Below are 23,424 nucleotides of genomic sequence, written 5' to 3'. Positions count from 1 at the left end.
CACATCCACAACCCTGAACAGTCTGAACACATCCACAACCCTGAACAGCCTGAACACATCCACAACCCAGAATCTTCTGAACACATCCACAACCCTGAACAGTCTGAACACATCCACAACCCTGAACATTCTTAATACATCCACAACCCTGAACAGTCTGAACACATCCACAACCCTGAACACTTCCACAACCCTGAACAGTCTGAATACATCCACAACCCTGAACAGTCTGAACACATCCACAACCTTGAACACATCCACAACCCTGAACAGTCTGAATACATCCACAACCCTGAACAGTCTGAACACATCCACAACCCTGAACATTCTGAATACATCCACAACCCTGAACAGTCTGAACACATCCACAACCCTGAACACTTCCACAACCCTGAACAGTCTGAACACATCCGCAACCCCGAACAGTCTGAACACATCCACAACCCTGAACAGTCTGAACACATCCACAACCCTGAACAGTCTGAACACATCCACAACCCTGAACAGCCTGAACACATCCACAACCCAGAATCTTCTGAACACATCCACAACCCTGAACAGTCTGAACACATCCACAACCCTGAACAGTCTGAACACATCCACAACCCTGAACATTCTGAATACATCCACAACCCTGAACAGTCTGAACACATCCACAACCCTGAACACTTCCACAACCCTGAACAGTCTGAATACATCCACAACCCTGAACAGTCTGAACACATCCACAACCTTGAACACATCCACAACCCTGAACAGTCTGAATACATCCACAACCCTGAACAGTCTGAACACATCCACAACCCTGAACATTCTGAATACATCCACAACCCTGAACAGTCTGAACACATCCACAACCCTGAACACTTCCACAACCCTGAACAGTCTGAATACATCCACAACCCTGAACAGTCTGAACACATCCACAACCTTGAACACATCCACAACCCTGAACAGTCTGAATACATCCACAACCCTGAACAGTCTGAACACATCCACAACCCTGAACACATCCACAACCCTGAACAGTCTGAATACATCCACAACCCAGAACATTCTGAACACATCCACAACCCTGAACAGCCTAAACACATCCACTACCCAGAATCTTCTGAACACATCCACAACCCAGAACATTCTGAACACATCCACAACTCTGAACATTCTGAACACATCCACTACCCAGAACATTCTGAACACATCCACAACCCAGAACATTCTGAACACATCCACAACCCAGAACAGTCTGAATACATCCACAACCCAGAACATTCTGAACACATCCACAACCCTGAACAGTCTGAACACATCCACAACCCTGAACATTCTGAACACATCCACAACCCAGAACATTCTGAACACATCCACAACTCTGAACATTCTGAACACATCCACAACCCATAACATTATGAACACATCCACAACCCTGAACAGTCTGAACACATCCACAACCCTGAACAGCCTGAACACATCCACAACCCAGAATCTTCTGAACACATCCACAACCCTGAACAGTCTGAACACATCCACGACCCTGAACAGTCTGAATACATCCACAACCCTGAACAGTCTGAACACATCCACAACCCTGAACATTCTGAATACATCCACAACCCTGAACAGTCTGAACACCACCACAACCCAGAACACCTCCACAACCCTGAACATTCTGAACACATCCACAACCCAGAACATTCTGAACACATCCACAACTCTGAACATTCTGAACACCCGGCACAACCCAGAACATTATGAACACATCCACAACCCTGAACATTCTGAACACATCCACTACCCAGAAAATTCTGAACACATCCACAACCCTTAACATTATGAACACATCCACAACCCTGAACATTCTGAACACATCCACAACCCAGAACATTCTGAACACTTCCACAACTCTGAACATTCTGAACACATCCACAACCCATAACATTATGAACACATCCACAACCCTGAACAGTCTGAACACATCCACAACCCTGAACAGTCTGAACACATCCACAACCCTGAACAGTCTGAACACATCCACAACCCAGAACAGTCTGAACACATCCACAACCCTGAACAGTCTGAATACATCCACAACCCTGAACATTCTGAATACATCCACAACCCTGAACAGTCTGAACACATCCACAACCCTGAACAGTCTGAACACACACACAACCCTGAACAGTCTGAATACATCCACAACCCTGAACAGTCTGAATACATCCACAACCCTGAACAGTCTGAACACATCCACAACCCTGAACACATCCACAACCCTGAACATTCTGAATACATCCACAACCCTGAACAGTCTGAACACATCCACAACCCTGAACACATCCACAACCCTGAACAGTCTGAATACATCCACAACCCTGAACAGTCTGAACACATCCACAACCCTGAACACATCCACAACCCTGAACAGTCTGAACACATCCACAACCCTGAACAGTCTGAACACATCCACAACCCTGAACAGTCTGAACACATCCACAACCCTGAACAGTCTGAACACATCCACAACCCAGAACAGTCTGAATACATCCACAACCCAGAACATTCTGAACACATCCACAACCCTGAACAGTCTGAACACATCCACAACCCTGAACATTCTGAAAACATCCACAACCCTGTACAGTCTGAACACATCCACAACCCTGAACAGTCTGAACACATCCACAACCCAGAACAGTCTGAACACATCCACAACCCGGAACAGTCTGAACACATCCACAACCCCGAACAGTCTGAACACATCCACAACCCTGAACAGTCTGAACACATCCACAACCCTGAACAGTCTGAACACATCCACAACCCTGAACAGCCTGAACACATCCACAACCCAGAATCTTCTGAACACATCCACAACCCTGAACAGTCTGAACACATCCACAACCCTGAACAGTCTGAATACATCCACAACCCTGAACAGTCTGAACACATCCACAACCCTGAACATTCTGAATACATCCACAACCCTGAACAGTCTGAACACATCCACAACCCTGAACACTTCCACAACCCTGAACAGTCTGAATACATCCACAACCCGAACAGTCTGAACACATCCACAACCCTGAACACATCCACAACCCTGAACAGTCTGAATACATCCACAACCCAGAACATTCTGAACACATCCACAACCCATAACATTATGAACACATCCACTACCCAGAACATTCTGAACACATCCACAACCCAGAACATTCTGAACACATCCACAACTCTGAACATTCTGAACACATCCACTACCCAGAACATTCTGAACACATCCACAACCCAGAACATTCTGAACACATCCACAACCCAGAACAGTCTGAATACATCCACAACCCAGAACATTCTGAACACATCAACAACCCTGAACACATCCACAACCCTGAACAGTCTGAACACATCCACAACCCTGAACACTTCTACAACCCCGAACAGTCTGAATACATCCACAAGCCTGAACAGTCTGAACACATCCACAACCCTGAACAGTCTGAATACATCCACAACCCTGAACAGTCTGAACACATCCACAACCCTGAACACATCCACAACCCTGAACATTCTGAATACATCCACAACCCTGAACAGTCTGAACACATCCACAACCCTGAACAGTCTGAACACATCCACAACCCTGAACAGTCTGAATACATCCACAACCCTGAACAGTCTGAACACATCCACAACCCTGAACAGTCTGAACACATCCACAACCCTGAACATTCTGAATACATCCACAACCCTGAACATTCTGAACACATCCACAACCCTGAACAGTCTGAACACATCCACAACCCTGAACAGTCTGAATACATCCACAACCATGAACATTCTGAATACATCCACAACCCTGAACACATCCACAACCCTGAACAGTCTGAATACATCCACAACCCTGAACAGTCTGAACACATCCACAACCCTGAACAGTCTGAACACATCCACAACCCTGAACAGTCTGAATACATCCACAACCATGAACATTCTGAATACAACCACAAGCCTGAACACATCCACAACCCTGAACAGTCTGAATACATCCACAACCCTGAACAGTCTGAACACATCCACAACCCTGAACACATCCACAACCCTGAACAGTCTGAATACATCCACAACCCTGAACAGTCTGAACACATCCACAACCCTGAACACATCCACAACCCTGAACAGTCTGAACACATCCACAACCCTGAACAGTCTGAACACATCCACAACCCTGAACAGTCTGAACACATCCACAACCCTGAACAGTCTGAACACATCCACAACCCAGAACAGTCTGAACACATCCACAACCCTGAACAGTCTGAAAACATCCACAACCCTGAACATTCTGAATACATCCACAACCCTGAACAGTCTGAACACATCCACAACCCTGAACAGTCTGAACACACACACAACCCTGAACAGTCTGAATACATCCACAACCCTGAACAGTCTGAACACATCCACAACCCTGAACACATCCACAACCCTGAACAGTCTGAACACATCCACAACCCTGAACAGTCTGAACACATCCACAACCCTGAACAGTCTGAACACATCCACAACCCTGAACAGTCTGAACACATCCACAACCCAGAACAGTCTGAACACATCCACAACCCTGAACAGTCTGAATACATCCACAACCCTGAACATTCTGAATACATCCACAACCCTGAACAGTCTGAACACATCCACAACCCTGAACAGTCTGAACACACACACAACCCTGAACAGTCTGAATTCATCCACAACCCTGAACAGTCTGAATACATCCACAACCCTGAACAGTCTGAACACATCCACAACCCTGAACACATCCACAACCCTGAACATTCTGAATACATCCACAACCCTGAACAGTCTGAACACATCCACAACCCTGAACACATCCACAACCCTGAACAGTCTGAATACATCCACAACCCTGAACAGTCTGAACACATCCACAACCCTGAACACATCCACAACCCTGAACAGTCTGAACACATCCACAACCCTGAACAGTCTGAACACATCCACAACCCTGAACAGTCTGAACACATCCACTACCCTGAACAGTCTGAACACATCCACAACCCAGAACAGTCTGAATACATCCACAACCCAGAACATTCTGAACACATCCACAACCCTGAACAGTCTGAACACATCCACAACCGTGAACATTCTGAAAACATCCACAACCCTGTACAGTCTGAACACATCCACAACCCTGAACAGTCTGAACACATCCACAACCCAGAACAGTCTGAACACATCCACAACCCGGAACAGTCTGAACACATCCGCAACCCCGAACAGTCTGAACACATCCACAACCCTGAACAGTCTGAACACATCCACAACCCTGAACAGTCTGAACACATCCACAACCCTGAACAGCCTGAACACATCCACAACCCAGAATCTTCTGAACACATCCACAACCCTGAACAGTCTGAACACATCCACAACCCTGAACAGTCTGAATACATCCACAACCCTGAACAGTCTGAACACATCCACAACCCTGAACATTCTTAATACATCCACAACCCTGAACAGTCTGAACACATCCACAACCCTGAACACTTCCACAACCCTGAACAGTCTGAATACATCCACAACCCTGAACAGTCTGAACACATCCACAACCTTGAACACATCCACAACCCTGAACAGTCTGAATACATCCACAACCCTGAACAGTCTGAACACATCCACAACCCTGAACATTCTGAATACATCCACAACCCTGAACAGTCTGAACACATCCACAACCCTGAACACTTCCACAACCCTGAACAGTCTGAATACATCCACAACCCTGAACAGTCTGAACACATCCACAACCTTGAACACATCCACAACCCTGAACAGTCTGAATACATCCACAACCCTGAACAGTCTGAACACATCCACAACCCTGAACACATCCACAACCCTGAACAGTCTGAATACATCCACAACCCAGAACATTCTGAACACATCCACAACCCTGAACAGCCTAAACACATCCACTACCCAGAATCTTCTGAACACATCCACAACCCAGAACATTCTGAACACATCCACAACTCTGAACATTCTGAACACATCCACTACCCAGAACATTCTGAACACATCCACAACCCAGAACATTCTGAACACATCCACAACCCAGAACAGTCTGAATACATCCACAACCCAGAACATTCTGAACACATCCACAACCCTGAACAGTCTGAACACATCCACAACCCTGAACATTCTGAACACATCCACAACCCAGAACATTCTGAACACATCCACAACTCTGAACATTCTGAACACATCCACAACCCATAACATTATGAACACATCCACAACCCTGAACAGTCTGAACACATCCACAACCCTGAACAGCCTGAACACATCCACAACCCAGAATCTTCTGAACACATCCACAACCCTGAACAGTCTGAACACATCCACAACCCTGAACAGTCTGAATACATCCACAACCCTGAACAGTCTGAACACATCCACAACCCTGAACATTCTGAATACATCCACAACCCTGAACAGTCTGAACACCACCACAACCCAGAACACCTCCACAACCCTGAACATTCTGAACACATCCACAACCCAGAACATTCTGAACACATCCACAACTCTGAACATTCTGAACACCCGGCACAACCCAGAACATTATGAACACATCCACAACCCTGAACATTCTGAACACATCCACTACCCAGAAAATTCTGAACACATCCACAACCCTTAACATTATGAACACATCCACAACCCTGAACATTCTGAACACATCCACAACCCAGAACATTCTGAACACTTCCACAACTCTGAACATTCTGAACACATCCACAACCCATAACATTATGAACACATCCACAACCCTGAACAGTCTGAACACATCCACAACCCTGAACAGTCTGAACACATCCACAACCCTGAACAGTCTGAACACATCCACAACCCAGAACAGTCTGAACACATCCACAACCCTGAACAGTCTGAATACATCCACAACCCTGAACATTCTGAATACATCCACAACCCTGAACAGTCTGAACACATCCACAACCCTGAACAGTCTGAACACACACACAACCCTGAACAGTCTGAATACATCCACAACCCTGAACAGTCTGAATACATCCACAACCCTGAACAGTCTGAACACATCCACAACCCTGAACACATCCACAACCCTGAACATTCTGAATACATCCACAACCCTGAACAGTCTGAACACATCCACAACCCTGAACACATCCACAACCCTGAACAGTCTGAATACATCCACAACCCTGAACAGTCTGAACACATCCACAACCCTGAACACATCCACAACCCTGAACAGTCTGAACACATCCACAACCCTGAACAGTCTGAACACATCCACAACCCTGAACAGTCTGAACACATCCACAACCCTGAACAGTCTGAACACATCCACAACCCAGAACAGTCTGAATACATCCACAACCCAGAACATTCTGAACACATCCACAACCCTGAACAGTCTGAACACATCCACAACCCTGAACATTCTGAAAACATCCACAACCCTGTACAGTCTGAACACATCCACAACCCTGAACAGTCTGAACACATCCACAACCCAGAACAGTCTGAACACATCCACAACCCGGAACAGTCTGAACACATCCACAACCCCGAACAGTCTGAACACATCCACAACCCTGAACAGTCTGAACACATCCACAACCCTGAACAGTCTGAACACATCCACAACCCTGAACAGCCTGAACACATCCACAACCCTGAACAGTCTGAACACATCCACAACCCTGAACAGTCTGAATACATCCACAACCCTGAACAGTCTGAACACATCCACAACCCTGAACATTCTTAATACATCCACAACCCTGAACAGTCTGAACACATCCACAACCCTGAACACTTCCACAACCCTGAACAGTCTGAATACATCCACAACCCTGAACAGTCTGAACACATCCACAACCTTGAACACATCCACAACCCTGAACAGTCTGAATACATCCACAACCCTGAACAGTCTGAACACATCCACAACCCTGAACATTCTGAATACATCCACAACCCTGAACAGTCTGAACACATCCACAACCCTGAACACTTCCACAACCCTGAACAGTCTGAATACATCCACAACCCTGAACAGTCTGAACACATCCACAACCTTGAACACATCCACAACCCTGAACAGTCTGAATACATCCACAACCCTGAACAGTCTGAACACATCCACAACCCTGAACACATCCACAACCCTGAACAGTCTGAATACATCCACAACCCAGAACATTCTGAACACATCCACAACCCTGAACAGCCTAAACACATCCACTACCCAGAATCTTCTGAACACATCCACAACCCATAACATTCTGAACACATCCACAACTCTGAACATTCTGAACACATCCACTACCCAGAACATTCTGAACACATCCACAACCCAGAACATTCTGAACACATCCACAACCCAGAACAGTCTGAATACATCCACAACCCAGAACATTCTGAACACATCCACAACCCTGAACAGTCTGAACACATCCACAACCCTGAACATTCTGAACACATCCACAACCCAGAACATTCTGAACACATCCACAACTCTGAACATTCTGAACACATCCACAACCCATAACATTATGAACACATCCACAACCCTGAACAGTCTGAACACATCCACAACCCTGAACAGCCTGAACACATCCACAACCCAGAATCTTCTGAACACATCCACAACCCTGAACAGTCTGAACACATCCACAACCCTGAACAGTCTGAATACATCCACAACCCTGAACAGTCTGAACACATCCACAACCCTGAACATTCTGAATACATCCACAACCCTGAACAGTCTGAACACCACCACAACCCAGAACACCTCCACAACCCTGAACATTCTGAACACATCCACAACCCAGAACATTCTGAACACATCCACAACTCTGAACATTCTGAACACCCGGCACAACCCAGAACATTATGAACACATCCACAACCCTGAACATTCTGAACACATCCACTACCCAGAAAATTCTGAACACATCCACAACCCTTAACATTATGAACACATCCACAACCCTGAACATTCTGAACACATCCACAACCCAGAACATTCTGAACACTTCCACAACTCTGAACATTCTGAACACATCCACAACCCATAACATTATGAACACATCCACAACCCTGAACAGTCTGAACACATCCACAACCCTGAACAGTCTGAACACATCCACAACCCTGAACAGTCTGAACACATCCACAACCCAGAACAGTCTGAACACATCCACAACCCTGAACAGTCTGAATACATCCACAACCCTGAACATTCTGAATACATCCACAACCCTGAACAGTCTGAACACATCCACAACCCTGAACAGTCTGAACACACACACAACCCTGAACAGTCTGAATACATCCACAACCCTGAACAGTCTGAATACATCCACAACCCTGAACAGTCTGAACACATCCACAACCCTGAACACATCCACAACCCTGAACATTCTGAATACATCCACAACCCTGAACAGTCTGAACACATCCACAACCCTGAACACATCCACAACCCTGAACAGTCTGAATACATCCACAACCCTGAACAGTCTGAACACATCCACAACCCTGAACACATCCACAACCCTGAACAGTCTGAACACATCCACAACCCTGAACAGTCTGAACACATCCACAACCCTGAACAGTCTGAACACATCCACAACCCTGAACAGTCTGAACACATCCACAACCCTGAACAGTCTGAACACATCCACAACCCAGAACATTCTGAATACATCCACAACCCAGAACATTCTGAACACATCCACAACCCTGAACAGTCTGAACACATCCACAACCCTGAACATTCTGAAAACATCCACAACCCTGTACAGTCTGAACACATCCACAACCCGGAACAGTCTGAACACATCCACAACCCCGAACAGTCTGAACACATCCACAACCCTGAACAGTCTGAACACATCCACAACCCTGAACAGTCTGAACACATCCACAACCCTGAACAGCCTGAACACATCCACAACCCAGAATCTTCTGAACACATCCACAACCCTGAACAGTCTGAACACATCCACAACCCTGAACAGTCTGAATACATCCACAACCCTGAACAGTCTGAACACATCCACAACCCTGAACATTCTGAATACATCCACAACCCTGAACAGTCTGAACACATCCACAACCCTGAACACTTCCACAACCCTGAACAGTCTGAATACATCCACAACCCGAACAGTCTGAACACATCCACAACCCTGAACACATCCACAACCCTGAACAGTCTGAATACATCCACAACCCAGAACATTCTGAACACATCCACAACCCATAACATTATGAACACATCCACTACCCAGAACATTCTGAACACATCCACAACCCAGAACATTCTGAACACATCCACAACTCTGAACATTCTGAACACATCCACTACCCAGAACATTCTGAACACATCCACAACCCAGAACATTCTGAACACATCCACAACCCAGAACAGTCTGAATACATCCACAACCCAGAACATTCTGAACACATCCACAACCCTGAACAGTCTGAACACATCCACAACCCTGAACATTCTGAACACATCCACAACCCAGAACATTCTGAACACATCCACAACTCTGAACATTCTGAACACATCCACAACCCATAACATTATGAACACATCCACAACCCTGAACAGTCTGAACACATCCACAACCCTGAACAGCCTGAACACATCCACAACCCAGAATCTTCTGAACACATCCACAACCCTGAACAGTCTGAACACATCCACGACCCTGAACAGTCTGAATACATCCACAACCCTGAACAGTCTGAACACATCCACAACCCTGAACATTCTGAATACATCCACAACCCTGAACAGTCTGAACACCACCACAACCCAGAACACATCCACAACCCTGAACATTCTGAACACATCCACAACCCAGAACATTCTGAACACATCCACAACTCTGAACATTCTGAACACCCGGCACAACCCAGAACATTATGAACACATCCACAACCCTGAACATTCTGAACACATCCACTACCCAGAAAATTCTGAACACATCCACAACCCTTAACATTATGAACACATCCACAACCCTGAACATTCTGAACACATCCACAACCCAGAACATTCTGAACACATCCACAACTCTGAACATTCTGAACACATCCACAACCCATAACATTATGAACACTTTCACAACCCTGAACATTCGGAACACATCCACTACCCAGAACATTCTGAACACATCCACTACCCAGAACAGTCTGAACACGTCCACAACCCAGAACATTCTGAACAGGTCCACTACCCAGAACATTCTGAACACATCCACAACCCAGAACAGTCTGAACACATCCACAACCCTGAACATTCTGAACACATCCACAACCCATAACATTATGAACACAAGCCACAACCCTGAACATTCTGAACACATCCACAACCCAGAACACACAGAACCCAGCACTCTGTCAAGAACAGGGACAGCATTCTACACTTGACTAGGGCTGAATTAAGATTAACACAAGCCACTCAAACTTTCACTTAAATCTGCTATTGACGTCAATGTATGATTGGGCCATCTTAGTAAAAAGCACCAGTCAAAAACGACAGTATATAAGCCTATAAAAGCCATGTCCACCATTTGACAGGATTCTGACATATCTGTTAAAATAATCTAGATATTTTAACTATGAATATATCCATATTACACTCCATCTGGGTAAAACGTATCGGGTTCAGTCTTAAAACAGAGAATGTATGAAGACGTATTAATCTCTGCTGGCGTCCATCCTGTATCGACAGACGCTAGACGTACAGTTCACCCTGTTTCTCCCATCAAACCTACACATTATATACAGGTAACTGCCAAAATAATGGAAACACCAATTATTGGGCCACCAGAACAGCTTCCACGCACCTTGGCATAGATTCTACAAGTGTCTGGGACTCTGCTGGAAGGCACGCAACACCATTCTTCCACAAGAAGTTTCTATCATTTTGGCAGTGACCTGCAGGTTGAATGTAAACATCCTCAATCAAATCTCCCTGAGGGAAGATGTCTGCTCATCTGAGCTTTCCTCTTTAGTGGCGGCAAACATATGATAGGCGCTTCCTGTCCTCTCTCCTTTTCTACTCTCGTCCCCTTCTCTCGCCACTTCTTGTCACTCCTCTCTCTCTTCTCTTTCCTCCTCCTAGTCTCCCCCAACGGCTTGGAATAACTATGTTACTGCATAAGAAGTAACCAAACCACAGAGATTGGAACTGAGATGACAGAAACACATAGATATTGATGTAGGAGAGAGAGAGAGAGAGAGAGAGAGAGAGAGAGAGAGAGAGAGAGAGAGAGAGAGAGAGAGAGAGAGAGAGAGAGAGAGAGAGAGAGAGAGGTACACCCACCTGGTCTTCAGTCAGTACGATCAGGCGGGTCACTATAATGTTCACAACGTTTCCTAGGCTGGCATCACGGTAAAGTTTGGCAACCTGACCTCCAGAAAAGAAGTAAAAGACACAAAGTCAGACAAACTGTGTCCACGTGTCACGACGCTTGATCGGTGTTTCCATCACACATACTGGGGGGGGGGGGGGTTGAAAAACGGCCATCACACATTCAGCTCACGCTGCGATTTAAATGTCTGTTTTCAGTAAGAGAAAACAAACGAAATGCTAATCAAAGGAAGAAACACTTCGAATAGCATTGTTCATGCTCTAATGCACTACATCGGCGTGTTTCCAATATCAGTAGGCTAGGGACTCATCTCAATGTCTTTCCTCCAAACTGCTCTCACCCATCCTGTGAACTCAAACTAGTGTAAATGTAGGGGGAAGAGATGAGGAGAGGAAGCCACGTTAACCCGTGGATATTAACCCCGTTTGAGATTGACCCAAACTTTATTACCAGGTTTGTTTGTTTTTTTGTCAGACAAAACAACACTAATCGAAGCAAAAAGCAGGATCAAACTTACAATATTCATCACAGACAGGATGTAATGCTCGATGTCTTTGCGGCCATGGTAACCAACCATCATCTTATCAGCTACCACCAGGGTCTCTACGAAACGTTCCGTGCTGAGTGACCGCCTCCGTCTGTGGCCCCCCCCGGGCAGGGTGCTGTTGGACCCAGGGGCTGGGGTGGGAGAGGACGAAGGAGAGGTTGGGGAAGGAGTGCTATGTTGGCACGGGCTCGCGTTTTTTGTGAGGTCTGGGAATGAAGGAGGGAGAGGTAGTTTATATGAGAAAAAAAGATTAGCAACTGAGCGAGAAAAGTTGATGGTAATGCTGTGGGAAAAAAAAAATCACAGGTGATTATAGGCAATGGTTTATCTGGTGATCATCTCCATGGGGTATTTGAACTTTAAAAAAAGATAGGTAGAATGTGATACTGTTCACCTCCGGGGAAACATTCAGGGAGACTAGAACTACTCATGATTTGATAACAAATAATGAGTTCAACACTTATTTTAAAATGTCAACATAAAAAAAAACAAGCCACTAAATTAAAACACAATGATACAATCAGATATAGCCCATTGTGAAGGCATAGCCAGAGCAGAGCCAGGGGAGAGTTGGAGATAGGATTGCAGACATGTTGGGAATCTGGCCCTTTGAACCTTGCAGCTGAGGGCTTGCCTTCCTTTATGGCCCAGATGCTCTGGGAAAAAGCTATAAGATAGAACGTGTCAGGGCACGTCAGCTTCCTGCCGATGACAGCCTTCGCTGCTACTTAGAAGACTTTGGTCCAAATACCTACACATCCACCTGGTTCCCCTCTAATCCCTATCCCATCACATCTCACAGGACACCGCTCTGATGAGAGCCAGAGTATGTGAATTGTCCACATCTGGAATTGTCCACGTCTGGAGGAAACCTGTCACCATCCCTACAGGGAAGCATGGTGGCATCATGCTGTGAGGATTTTTTTTCAGTGGCAGGGACTCGGAGACTAGTCAGGATCGAGGTAAAGATGAACGGAGAAAAGTACAGAGAGATCCTTGATGAAAACCTGCCCCAGAGGGCTCAGGACCTCAGAATGGGGCAAAGGTTCATCTTCCAACAGGACAACGACCCTAAGGACACAGCCAAGACAACGCAGGAGTGGCTTCGGGACAAGTCTCTGAATGTCCTTCAGTGGACCAGCCAGAGGCCAGACTTAAACCCAATCGAACATCTCTGGAGAGACCTGAAAATAGCTGTGCAGCAACACTACCCATCCAACCTGACAGAGCTTGAGAGGATCTGCAGAGAAGAATGGGAGAAACTCCCCAAATACAGATGTGCCAAGATTGTAGCGTCATACCCAAGACGACACGAGGTTGTACTCGCTGCCAAAGGTGGTTCAACAAAGTACTGAGTAAAGGGTCTGAATACTTATGTAAATGTGATATTTTATCAATAAAAAATGTGCTAACATGTCTAAAAACCTGTTTTTGCTTTGTCATTATGGGGTATTGTGTGTAGATTGATGAGGGGGAAAAAACAATTTAATTCATTTCAGAATAAGGCTGTAACGCATCAAAATGTGGAAAAAGCCAAGGGGCCTGAATACTTTCCGAATGCACCGTACACCAGGCTGAGGGGAGGCCCATATGGGCCAGCCCAACAGCAGCGCGGTCACATCCACCGGAACCTGGGCCTAGAACCAAACCAGCACTTCCTCTGGACCGCTAGGAATAACTGCTCATTTATGTTACTCACCCAGCTCAGAGTCAATCCAGACTGAGGGCAGTGAAGAGCATGGAAGATGAACAGGGAAGGGAAGGGAGGAGAGGAGAAAGGAGAAGAAGAAGAGAAGAGGATGCGTCACCAACCTGAGATGCCACAGCTGAACTCGTGTTGGCCGGATTGCTGCCACGGCGAGGGAATGGAGGACTTTTTATAAATAACATGCTGCTGTCCTTCTCCCTGGTCCCATTGGCTGGAAGTGGTGGACGATATATTCTTTAATGGCTCTATTAAATACTGCTCTTCTTCTGTGGTAATAACGCCGTGCTTGTTGAGAAACAAGAACATCGAGAGAGACAGGTTATAAGCGAACAAGGCAAACAACATTACAACGCACACACACATAAACACGATAGTTGAATTGGTCTTATTGTAGTTTTAAAATAATTACATAGAAAATGTCTGACAATTTTTGTCAAAAGTAACTCCTACCAGCCTAAATGGACTTACAGTGAACCATTTATGCCGTTTATATGAAATGACCTTTGACAAATAACCCCCTATCATTTTCATTATAGTCAGCAAAATATTGTTATACTAATGAGTATTATCAACCAGGTTGAATGCTTTTTTTTCCCCCAGCACAACCACAATCATCTGTGAAATGATTGGCACCCCGAGTCAGAGCTAAGTGGCTAATGGTGTGTTCCAGCCTTGGTCACGTAACATTGCAGGCTACAACACATAGAACAACTAACTCACAGTTCCGCTCTGCTCTCCTCTGTGTGTCGCACTGCAGTCAGACGTGAAAACACCCCACACTCTGAAGCAATTTGATAAATCATGTTATAACAACCAATTACACCTAGAACAACGCTGTAATTACTGGGACTGGAACCAAAGTACACAGCTCTCTGCCCTCGAACACCCTCTTTGTAACATAAATTGAAAAAGTACTTCAGAATGTGTTTATAAAAAACATTGGCACGCTGCATCACTCAGTAAAAACCCACAATGAAACCAATTAACCAAATATGACAACCTGGCACACGCCGGCAAGAAACCAATATTTGATAAAAGCCTAGCAGAGTGCGATGTCAAGATGTCTGGCAATTTACGAGATTAAACTACAGATACATTTCAGTTTTGTCCATTTTTGGTACTATTAAAACGGTATGAGGCGAAACAGACCTAATACTAATTCAATTTATGATACTGGAGCTGTGGGGCTGCCAGTACGTTTGGCCGCAAGAACGGCAATACATGTTTTTCTCCAAATGATTGCGATTGGCACAGAGGAACAGGGCTTTCTCCTTGTTCTGAGACGTTTCGAAGTAAATGAGGGGGGATAAGAGTTTTTCCAATCGCTTCCAACAGTGAGTTTTAACGAAGACAGTCTGGCCAGTCCGTCAGTCTAAGATCAACAGCCTGAGGACCAATACCTCAGCTTTGATGATTAGCCGCTTCGTTAAAGCCAACAGAAAGCAACACATTCGCTTTCTTTCTTATTTCGCTGGAGAAATTCCAGTTCAAAACCCCCTAGGCTAACCCCTAACCTCAAAACATACACTTCTCATAGATCTGACACTATCAGATGAGTCCTAGCCCAGGGCGGTGTTGAGCTATTACCATATTGCCTACCTACACTCATCCAACCCCTTCAGAACTACAAGAAATGACTATGGGTTAATTAGGGGCTAGGGGTTGATTTGGGACTGGGTATTAGTTTATCTGAGGAAACCGGAACCTGAAAGAGGTTTTAAGTGTGCCCAAAACAAGATTTGGCTTCGACAGTTTAGTAAGCAAACAGAAAGACAGCCCTGCATGCTTATCTGTCACAGTCCAATGAGAAGGATATGTATTAGGTTCGCTATGGTGAGCTGGCTGGTTGGCTGGCTGGCTTGTTGGCTAGCTAACGACTGGATGGATTTTTGGTTCTTCATAGTAAGTGGACTGGCTGGCTGGCTGGTTCTTTATAGTGTGTGGACTGGCTGGCTGGCTGGTTGGTTCTTTATATTGGGTGGACTGGCTGGCTGCCTGGCTGATTGGTTCTTTATAGTGGGTGGACTGGCTGGCTGGCTGGTTGGTTCTTTATAGTGGGTGGACTGGCTGGCTGGCTGGTTGGTTCTTTATAGTGGGTGGACTGGCTGGCTGGCTGGTTGGTTCTTTATAGTGGGTGGATTGGCTGGCTGGCTGGTTGGTTCTTTATAGTGGGTGGACTGGCTGGCTAGCTGGTTGGTTCTTTATAGTGGGTGGACTGGCTGGCTGGCTGGCTGGTTGGTTCTTTATAGTGGGTGGACTGGCTGGCTGGCTGGTTGGTTGGTTCTTTATAGTGGGTGGACTGGCTGGCTGGCTGGTTGGTTCTTTATAGTGGGTGGACTGGCTGGCTGGCTGGTTGGTTCTTTATAGTGGGTGGACTGGCTGGCTGGTTGTGACTAAAGCTCTGATGATCCAGTAAAGCAACCTTTCTTAATTAAAGTATGCGTCGCGACGACATGTTAACGGTGCATGGCGACATGTTAACGGTGCATGACGAAATGTTAACGGTGCATGGCGACATGTTAACGGTGCATGGCGACATGTTAACGGTGCATGACGACATGTTAACGGTGCATGGCGACATGTTAACGGTGCATGACGACATGTTAACGGTGCATGGCGACATGTTAACGGTGCATGACGAAATGTTAACGGTGCATGGCGACATGTTAACGGTGCATGGCGACATGTTAACGGTGCATGACGACATGTTAACGGTGCATGACGACATGTTAACGGTGCATGGCGACATGTTAACGGTGCATGGCGGCATGTCAGAGTAAAAAAAAATATTTCTAGGAACTCAGAGGAGGTCTCAACTTACTGTTTAGAGTTAGGAGAGTAGAATATGCAAGATGCAATTTGGGGCGCCCCCATTGATTTTGTTAGTCACTCTCACTCAGATATCATATTAACATGGCATTAGTCATGGCAAAATGTGTAGAATTGAAGGAAATTTTCTTTAAATCTGCTAAGATTTCTCTCCACCCCATGGCAAAATGTTTAGAATTGCAGGAGCCCTCCGGTACTGCTGCTCATTCCGTTCACCAGCTCCGGAGGTCTACGTCTTCTAGGCGTCACTGAACTGGATTCATTACCACCAACCCCAGACTGTCTTGTCTCATTACGCACACCTGGATCCCATTCCCCCTGATTAGTATGTTATATATGTGCCCTCTGTTCCCCATTGTCCTTGCCGATTATTGGAATTAGCCTGCCGTGATGACAACCTGTCACTCGACCAGCTCATCAGCATGGCGATTCATTTGGACAAGCTCCTGCAATCCCGGCGAAGACCTGTGCGGAATCCAGAGCCCATGGCTACACCTGCTCCGTGGCCAGAGCCCATGGCTACACTTGCTCCGTGGCCAGAGCCGATGGCTACACCTGCTCCGTGGCTAGAGCCCATGGCTACACCTGCTCCGTGGCCAGAGCCCATGGCTACACCTGCTCCGTGGCCAGAGCCCATGGCTACACCTGCTCCGTGGCCAGAGGTGATGGAGGTGAAGCGCTCGTAGGACTCGACCTCGGGTCCGGATGTTTCCCAGACCGCGTCCCCCCAGTTCAAGGCCCGTCCGGTCAGTGCCGAGATGAAGGTGGCAACCCTGTCTCTCCCGGAGGTACCGGATCGCATTGCAGAAGGAATCCCTTGCATCTCGCTGGTGCGCCATCAAAGCGCTCCGGGAGGGACAGGGGTATTCCGCGGGCCGGCTCAGATGGGACGGAGGCAGCTCATGGTGTGAGGGCTGGTGCCGTAACTTGTGCTGGAGACTGGAGGGACTGCACATTCCCCTCCAAGCGCAGGATAGTTGCCAGAACGCTAGGTGCCAGTGAGCGTAGGAGAAGGAGGAATCTGGGCCTCTGCTCCTATTGTGGAGAAAGGGGTCATTTCTCCTCGACCTGCACTCTATCCACAAATAGGCGAGGAGTTGACAAGACATAGAATTATCCTGCTCCAACCCAGGTAGGATGCAAGATCTTCCCTCCTTTTCTGTCAACTCAACCAGCGTGTTTTCCCATTAAATTCCCTGAATACCCTAGTCCCTCACTCCCGTTAGCTCTGATTTGATTCGAGAGCTGCCGGGAATCTTTTAGATAGCGCATTACGCATTCCTTTGTTTCCCCTACAGTCACCCATTCCGGTTCGAGCCCTGGATAATCGCCCAATAGGGACAGAGCTCGTACATCACATCACTGTTCCCGTTTCTCTGATGACCCATGACACTCATTTAGAACAGATCACATTTTTGATTATCGACACCCCCACGCACCCCGTTGTTTTAGTTCTCCCTGGTTGAGGTGGCATAACCCTGTTATTTCCTGGTCCGAGAGGAGACTGCTGGGTTGGTTGCATGAGTGTCAGGGGAGATGTCAACACCACTACGGTGGAAAGTCCGGACCACGCCCCTCAAGTGGAGTTACCGGAGGAATTCCAGGATCTGCACCGGGTTTTCTCTAAGACCCAGGCTACACGCCTGCCTCCCCATCGCCCCTGGGATTGTGCCATTGACCTGCTGTCTGACACAGCCCTGCCGAGAGGACACGTCTATCCCCTCTCCTATGCGGAGACCGAGGCCATGGAGACCTATGTACACGAGAGCCTCCAGCAGAGTTTTATCAAATCAAATCAAATCAAATGTATTTATATAGCCCTTCGTACATCAGCTGATATCTCAAAGTGCTGTACAGAAACCCAGCCTAAAACCCCAAACAGCAAGAAATGCAGGTGTAGAAGCACGGTGGCTAGGAAAAACTGCCTAGAAAGCCAAAACCTAGGAAGAAACCTAGAGAGGAACCACTCTATGTGGGGTGGCCAGTCCTCTTCTGGCTGTGCCGGTGGAGATTATAACAGAACATGGCCAAGATGTTCAAATGTTCATAAATTACCAGCATGGTCGAATAATAATAAGGCAGAACAGTTGAAACTGGAGCAGCAGCACGGTCAGGTGGACTGGGGACAGCAAGGAGTCATCATGTCAGGTATTCCTGGGGCATGGTCCTAGGGCTCAGGTCCTCCGAGAGAGAGAAAGAAAGAGAGAATTAGAGAGAGCATATGTGGGATGGCCAGTCCTCTTCTGGCTGTGCCGGGTGGAGATTATAACAGAACATGGCCAAGATGTTCAAATGTTCATAAATGACCAGCATGGTCGAATAATAATAAGGCAGAACAGTTTAAACTGCCGCCTCTCTACATCGTCAGCCTCCTCAAGCTTATTTTTTGTTAAAAAGAAAGATGGGGAACTGCGCCCCTGCATTGATTATCGAACTCTGAATAAAGCCACCGTCAAGTTCAGTTATCCTTTACCCCTCATCCCAACCATTTTCGAACAAATGCACGGGGCGCAGTACTTCACGAAACTGGAAGGCGACATTTGTGTAGGCGACGAATGGAAAACTGCCTTTTCCATGACCACAGGCCATTACGAGCATCTCGTAATGCCTTTTGGCCTGTCTAATGCTCCTTCAGTCATCCAGGCCTTTATTGATGAAGTATTTTGGGACATTGTAGTGTTTTATATAGACAACATTTTGGTCTATTCTGCTGACCGCGCCCAGCATGTCTCGTTAGTCAGATCTGTGCTGGGAAAACTGTTGGAGCATGATCTATATGTTAAACAAGAGAAGTGTTTGTTTTTCCAGCGGCCCGTGTCCTTTTTGGGCTACCTCATATCCACGGAGTGGAGAAGGAGGAGCAACGCGTCAGCGCACTCAGGTCATGGCCCATCCCCAACTTCATGAAAGCAGTCCAGCGATACCTGGGGTTTGCCAACTAATTGGTTCATCCAGGGGCTTCAGCAGAGTGGTCGCTCCTCTTACCTCCCTGCTGAGAGGAGGTCCCCAGCGGCTTCGTTGGACGGCACACACTCATCTCTGTGCGTCGGCACAAGGAACAGGCCGACCACCACCGCAGTGAGGCGCCTGTCTGGCTCTCCACCCAGAACCTACCCCTCCGCCTGCCCTGCCAGAAACTGAGCCCGCGGTTTGTGGGGCCGTTTAAAGTCCTGAGGAGAGTTAATGAGGTAACATACCATTTGCATCTCCCTGCTGATTACCGCATTAACTTGACTTTTCATGTTTCTCTCCTCAGGCCAGTGGTGCCTGGTCTCCTCGCTGAGGCTGGACACAGACGGACCTCCTCCTCTGGACATCGAGGGAGGTTCCGGCATACTCGGTCTGTGAATTCCTGGATTCGAGGCGTCGTGCGGGGTGTCTCCAGTACCTCATCGACTGGTAGGGGTACGCACATCCTGGACGCTTCGCTGACCAGGGATTTTCACCATCGGCGCCCAGACCGACCTGCACCACGTCCCTGTGGTCGTCCCCGAGGCCGGTGTCGTCCCGCTGCTGGTGCAGTGCGTCGGGGGGTACTGTCACCGGATCCCCCCGGTACTGCTGCTCATTCCGTTCACCAGCTCCGGAGGTCTACGTCACCGGCCTTCTAGGCGTCACTGAACTGGATTCATTACCACCAACACCGGACTATCTTGTCTCATTACGCACACCTGGTTCCCATTCCCCCTGATTAGTATGTTATATATGTGCCCTCTGTTCTCCGTTGTCCTTGTCGGTTATTGCTACCATGTCCGTTGGTCCTGTGTACCTGTGCTGTTGTATCGGCTTCCATGTTACGTGTATTTGTGCACTTGTTTTACGGGTCTCGTCTCGAGTATTATTTAGAGGTTTACACCTCGCTCTTTTTTTGCGGGTGGAGAAAATAAAACCCCCTATTACGTATTCCTGCACCTGTCTCCAATCACTAACATGACAAAATGTAAGTTAAAACTTCAATTTCTTTCTCCGCTGTCAACCAAATCTTGCTTAGGACCCCAAAAGGGATCATGTTTTTATGGCCTTGGGTCCCAGGAAAACACAGAATTTCTCAATGTTCCCAGGCTGAAAAAGCCTAAGAACCCCTGCTGTAGAGAGCTTTCCCCGTTAGCCTTAACCTACTTTGCCCTATCCTAAGTGGCACTGTGCCAGGTGGAAGGAGGCCAACATGCTATTTAGCAAACTCCACTCTGTCTAATCCTGTGACAGTAGAGCTGAGGGTTTGTCTGAGGTAGCCAGAGCAAAGAGAAGGCATAGTATTAACTCTCTGTGACTGGTCAATGGGGGCCTCCTGGCCTCCTCACAAAACAGATCCTTAAGTACTCAAAGAATATTCAAACACACTCAAATATCAAGAAATACATTCAGACATACTCTAAACAAAAGTCACAGAAACCCATAAAGGGGAGTAGAGTGGTGGTGGGTGTTCTACTTGGAAACAGACAGATTGTGTTGTCCTCTTTTCCATCCTTCCATCACACATTTCAATACCCTGACTGGCTAACAGTAGCTTCCTTCCAAACACACACCCAAACCAAACACATCAACTCCAGAATCCCATGGTACTCACCAAGCCCTTACAGTTACTGAGCGCTACTCTGGTGGAGCTGTACTGATCCTGCAGGTATCCTACATAGTGGCAGTTCTCCACCATGTCATGTCTCCACTCCAGGCCCTCTCTCCCCCAGTACTCCACCGTGAAATGTTTGGACACCAGCTGGGGGTTGAGGGTCAAGTTCAAGTGAAAGTGCTTTCCGTAAGCCGACAGTCTGTAGAAGACTCGGGTCTGGGCCGGGTCCTGTTCGGCGCGGCCGGTTGGCTCTGGGCCGACGGCGGTGCTGGTTGGGTCGGCGGTTCGTCTCCTGCGACCGGGCCGGTGATGTTTCACAGTGTAGCTGAGGAAGTCCCCGTTCTCGTCCACCTGCATCGGCACAGTCAGCTGGTAGTGCTGCAGGTAGGACAGGTACTCCACTTTTACAGAAAATAACAGATGGGGAGAGATGAGCCATTGGAGGAGGGGTGTACGAGGAGGAAAGGACGAGGAAGAGAAAAATGAACACAGAATGAGAATCTGAGTAAGAACATTGATACACTACAGGAAGAAGTGACATGTTTAAGACAATGGGGGCGCTCCAGCCATTACAGAATATAACAGGACGACACCCTACAGATAGTAGAACTCATAGAATGAAGAATGTCTATGGTGGAACTCCGACAGACAGACAGACAGACAGGCAGGACAGACATGACCTCACAGTGTTCCAGATCCTAGCAGGTTGTGATCTACAGTGGGTAAAATCCCTCTAAAATAACAGTCAGGCCAGGGCCACCAGATGTTGCAGATGTCTCACTGACTGACCACTAACCATGAGCAGCAACCATGCATACACCTGCCTCACAGGGAGGACAAATCCGTTTCTCTGAAGGAGAGCAGTTCTAGCACCTTGGCTGCAATCAAGCAAGTTAAGATGTGCAATTAAGCAATGAGCAGTCCTACCTTGTGAGTTGTGCGAAAGTCTTTGAAATTCAGAGGAAGCCATGACCACCACCAGGCTCAATATCAATATACAAGTCAGCGTCTTCCGCAAAATTTCCATCATTCAGAGAAAGGTCTGACATGGGGTTGGGGGGAGGAGGGGTGAGGGGGGTGGTGGTGCTACTGACGGGCTAGGAACACACGATCAGTCCGGCGTGCCTGGCACCATAACAAGCCCATGGTTTGGGTCCTCTGTGGGGGGAATGTTCTCACTACTTCTTCTTCTCTTCTTGTCTCATCCAGGTCTCATCCAGAGAATGTCTCAGAGACACTCAGATTCCTCCTGAGGGCAGCAGACACTTCCAGACCTCACTGGCGTTTC

General features: G+C 47.1%; 1 protein-coding gene across 1 annotated transcript in view; it reads right to left on the bottom strand.

The window, feature by feature from the left end:
- Positions 1–23,166, bottom strand: part of LOC139410039 (A disintegrin and metalloproteinase with thrombospondin motifs 6-like) — a 315,470-nt gene extending 292,304 nt beyond the window's left edge. The window contains exons 1-5 of the mRNA XM_071155470.1: positions 23,064–23,166; positions 22,137–22,537; positions 14,845–15,025; positions 13,003–13,238; positions 12,437–12,520 (exon numbers count right to left, since the gene is read on the bottom strand). Of these exons, the coding sequence (XP_071011571.1) occupies positions 12,437–12,520; positions 13,003–13,238; positions 14,845–15,025; positions 22,137–22,537; positions 23,064–23,166 (1,005 nt within the window). The remainder of the gene's footprint in view (positions 1–12,436; positions 12,521–13,002; positions 13,239–14,844; positions 15,026–22,136; positions 22,538–23,063) is intronic.
- Between the last annotated feature and the right edge of the window lie 258 nt (positions 23,167–23,424).

The sequence above is a fragment of the Oncorhynchus clarkii genome, chromosome 5, assembly GCF_045791955.1.
Source record: "Oncorhynchus clarkii lewisi isolate Uvic-CL-2024 chromosome 5, UVic_Ocla_1.0, whole genome shotgun sequence".
Taxonomy (NCBI): Eukaryota; Metazoa; Chordata; class Actinopteri; order Salmoniformes; family Salmonidae; genus Oncorhynchus; species Oncorhynchus clarkii.
The sequence above is the reverse complement of the archived record's forward strand: the minus strand, read 5'-3'. Positions and strand labels throughout refer to the sequence as shown.